Here is a 2,613-nt window from a genome sequence, read left to right as displayed (position 1 = left end):
CCACGTCTGAAGAAAAGAAAGCATTAATTGATGTCATTCGGAGCAATGCAGATGCTTTTGCATGGGATCACTCGGACATGGTAGGAATCAATCCTTTAGTCTCCTGCCATAGCCTGAAGGTGGATCCGGAGTTCAAACCGGTTAAGCAGAAACACCGAAGGTTTGCCCCCGAATGTTATCGCATTATAGCTGAAGAAGTGAACAAGTTGTTGTAAGCAGGTTTCATTCGAGAAGTGCAATATCCACAATGGCTGTCAAATATGGTGGTCATACAAAAGAAGAATGGAAAATAGAGGGTTTGTGTAGACTATACCAACCTTAACAAAGCCTTCCCTAAAGATAGCTTTCCTCTGCCAAAGATAGATTAGATGGTTGATGCTACTACTGGCTACGAGAGGCTGACATTCCTTGATGTGTACTCAGGATACCATCAAATTCTTATGAACCCAGAACATGAAGAGAAAATGGCTTTTATTACAGAAAAGGGGACTTATTGTTACAGGGTCATGCCCTTCGGGCTGAAGAACGCCGGGGCTACTTATCAACGCCTTGTTAACAAGATCTTTGACAATTTGTTAGGGAAGACACTTGAAGCATACATAGATGACATGGTGGTCAAAAGTGTGAAGAAGGAAGACCATCTGAAGCACCTCCAGGAAGTTTTCAATAGTCTGAAGAAGTACAACATGAAGCTGAATCCATCCAAGTGCTCCTTTGCAGTATCATCAGGTCAATTCCTCCACCATATAGTGAATAAAAGAGGGATAGAGGTAAGTCTGGCTTAAGCTAAGGCCCTCATGCAGAATCAGGAACCAAAAAATCGTAGGGAGGTACAAGTTCTTACCGATCGGATTGCAGCCCTCAGCCGGTTTATATCCCGATTATCGGATAAGTGTAAATCATTCTTCGATGCCATAAGATCTAAGAATAAAGATATATGGGGACCTCCACAGCAGGAGGCCCTCAATCAGTTGAAAGGTTATATGGCCAAACCACCAATTCTATCCGCTCCAAAACCCGGGGAGGTTCTTATTATGTATTTAGCAATTTCTAGCATAGCAACAAGTGCAGCATTGATTGGAAAGGAAGGAAAGAGGCAACATCCAATCTTCTACATAAGTAAGATAATGACAGATGCGGAGACGTGGTATAGCAAAGCAGAGAAAATCATTCTAGCCTTGGTTTATGCCAAAAGGAAGCTTCGGCATTATTTTGAATCCCATAGCATTATGGTACTCACCAACTATCCTATACGAGGTATACTCTCTAAGCCAGATCTATCTGGGAGAATTACCAAATGGGCTATCGAGCTTAGTTCCTTCGATATAACTTATGAGCCGAAAGTGTCGCACAAGGGACAAGCCGTAGTAGACTTTCTTTTAGAATATGAAGACACTCCTGAAGAGCCAGAACCCCCTAAACCACAGTGGGAGCTTCGGGTCGATGGCTCCTTGAATCAAACAAGTGCAGGAGTTGGGGTTGTTATGTCAACACCCAAAGGCACCAAGTTGCAGCAGTCCATTTGCTTAAATTTCTCTGCTACGAACAATGAGGCTGAATATGAGGCATTACTTGCTGGTCTTCGATTGGCCAGCAGCCTCCAGGTACGTTGTTTAAAGGTTTTTAGTGACTCACAGCTTGTTATTAATCAAGTGACAAGTCAGTATCATCCCAAAGAGGAAAGGATGAAAGCATATAAAGAAGTTGTGGAGAATGTTACACGAAGATTCGATCAAGTTGAATTCCACTAGGTACCTCGTGTTGAGAATGCCGAAGTAAATCAATTGGTTACAGCAGCGTCATCCTCAAATGAAGATCTGACTTGGATTATGCCAATTGACATCTTAGACGAACCCAGCAACCCTCAGCAAGAAGTAATGGTGATTCCAGTTATTCCGCGAGAGCCATGCTGGATTGATCCATTGGAAGCCTACCTCAAGCATGGAACTCTTCTAAACCAGAAAACTAAGGTACGGAAGCTCCGACTCACTGCAGCTAAATATGCCATCATTAACAGCCAGTTGTACCGGAAGTCATTTTCAGGTCCTTACCTGAAATGTTTAAGCTCTACTGAGGCTCTTGTGGTATTGAAACAAATCTATGATGGAGATTGCAGCAACCACTATGGGGGTAGATCCCTTACACATAACGTTCTAACTCAAGGATACTTCTGGCCGTACTTGGCCCGGAATGCTGAAGAGTATGCTCAGAGATGTGACAAGTGTCAGCACCACGATCCAATGAAGCATCAACCTACCAAAGATTTGCATGCAATGGCAAATCCATGGCTGTTCGCACAATGGGGGATTGATATGGTGGCCCTTTACCCAAGACCGTGGAACAAAAGGAGTACGTACTACTGGCTACAGATTATTTTACTAAATGGGTAAAAGCCGAGGCTTACTCAAGTGTGACCTATGAGTAGGTAAAAAGTTTCCTTTGGAACAACATCATTTGCTGGTTTGGGGTCCCAAAAGTCATTATGATGGACAATGGTAAGAACCTCGATAATAAAAGTACAATAAAATTCTTCGCTGAGCATGGAATTGTACAAAAGCTAGCTGTAGTCAGTCATCCACAAGGAAATGGACAGGCTGAAATAACTAACCGAAT

At 42.9% G+C, this 2,613-nt stretch overlaps 1 protein-coding gene across 1 annotated transcript; it reads left to right on the top strand.

Moving 5' to 3' along the window:
- Positions 1-797: 797 nt before the first annotated feature.
- LOC132277581 (uncharacterized) lies at positions 798-2,390 on the top strand. Its single transcript, XM_059779421.1, has 2 exons — positions 798-1,604; positions 1,752-2,390. Exons 1-2 carry the CDS (start codon positions 798-800, stop codon positions 2,388-2,390), a joined length of 1,446 nt encoding a protein of 481 aa, XP_059635404.1.
- The last annotated feature ends 223 nt before the right edge of the window (positions 2,391-2,613 follow it).

This window comes from Cornus florida, unplaced genomic scaffold (assembly GCF_030987335.1).
Source record: "Cornus florida cultivar Cherokee Brave unplaced genomic scaffold, ASM3098733v1 CherokeeBrave_3.0.0_Hap2_Chr10, whole genome shotgun sequence".
Lineage (NCBI taxonomy): Eukaryota > Viridiplantae > Streptophyta > Magnoliopsida > Cornales > Cornaceae > Cornus > Cornus florida.
This window is presented reverse-complemented; position numbering and strand designations above follow the sequence as displayed.

Coding starts and splice junctions, on each gene's coding strand:
- LOC132277581 (XM_059779421.1), top strand. CDS start 798: ATGCAGAATCAGGAACCAAAAAATCGTAGGGAGGTACAAGTTCTTACC. Junction 1,605..1,751: donor GATTGGCCAGCAGCCTCCAG/GTACGTTGTTTA, acceptor GAATTCCACTAG/GTACCTCGTGTTGAGAATGC.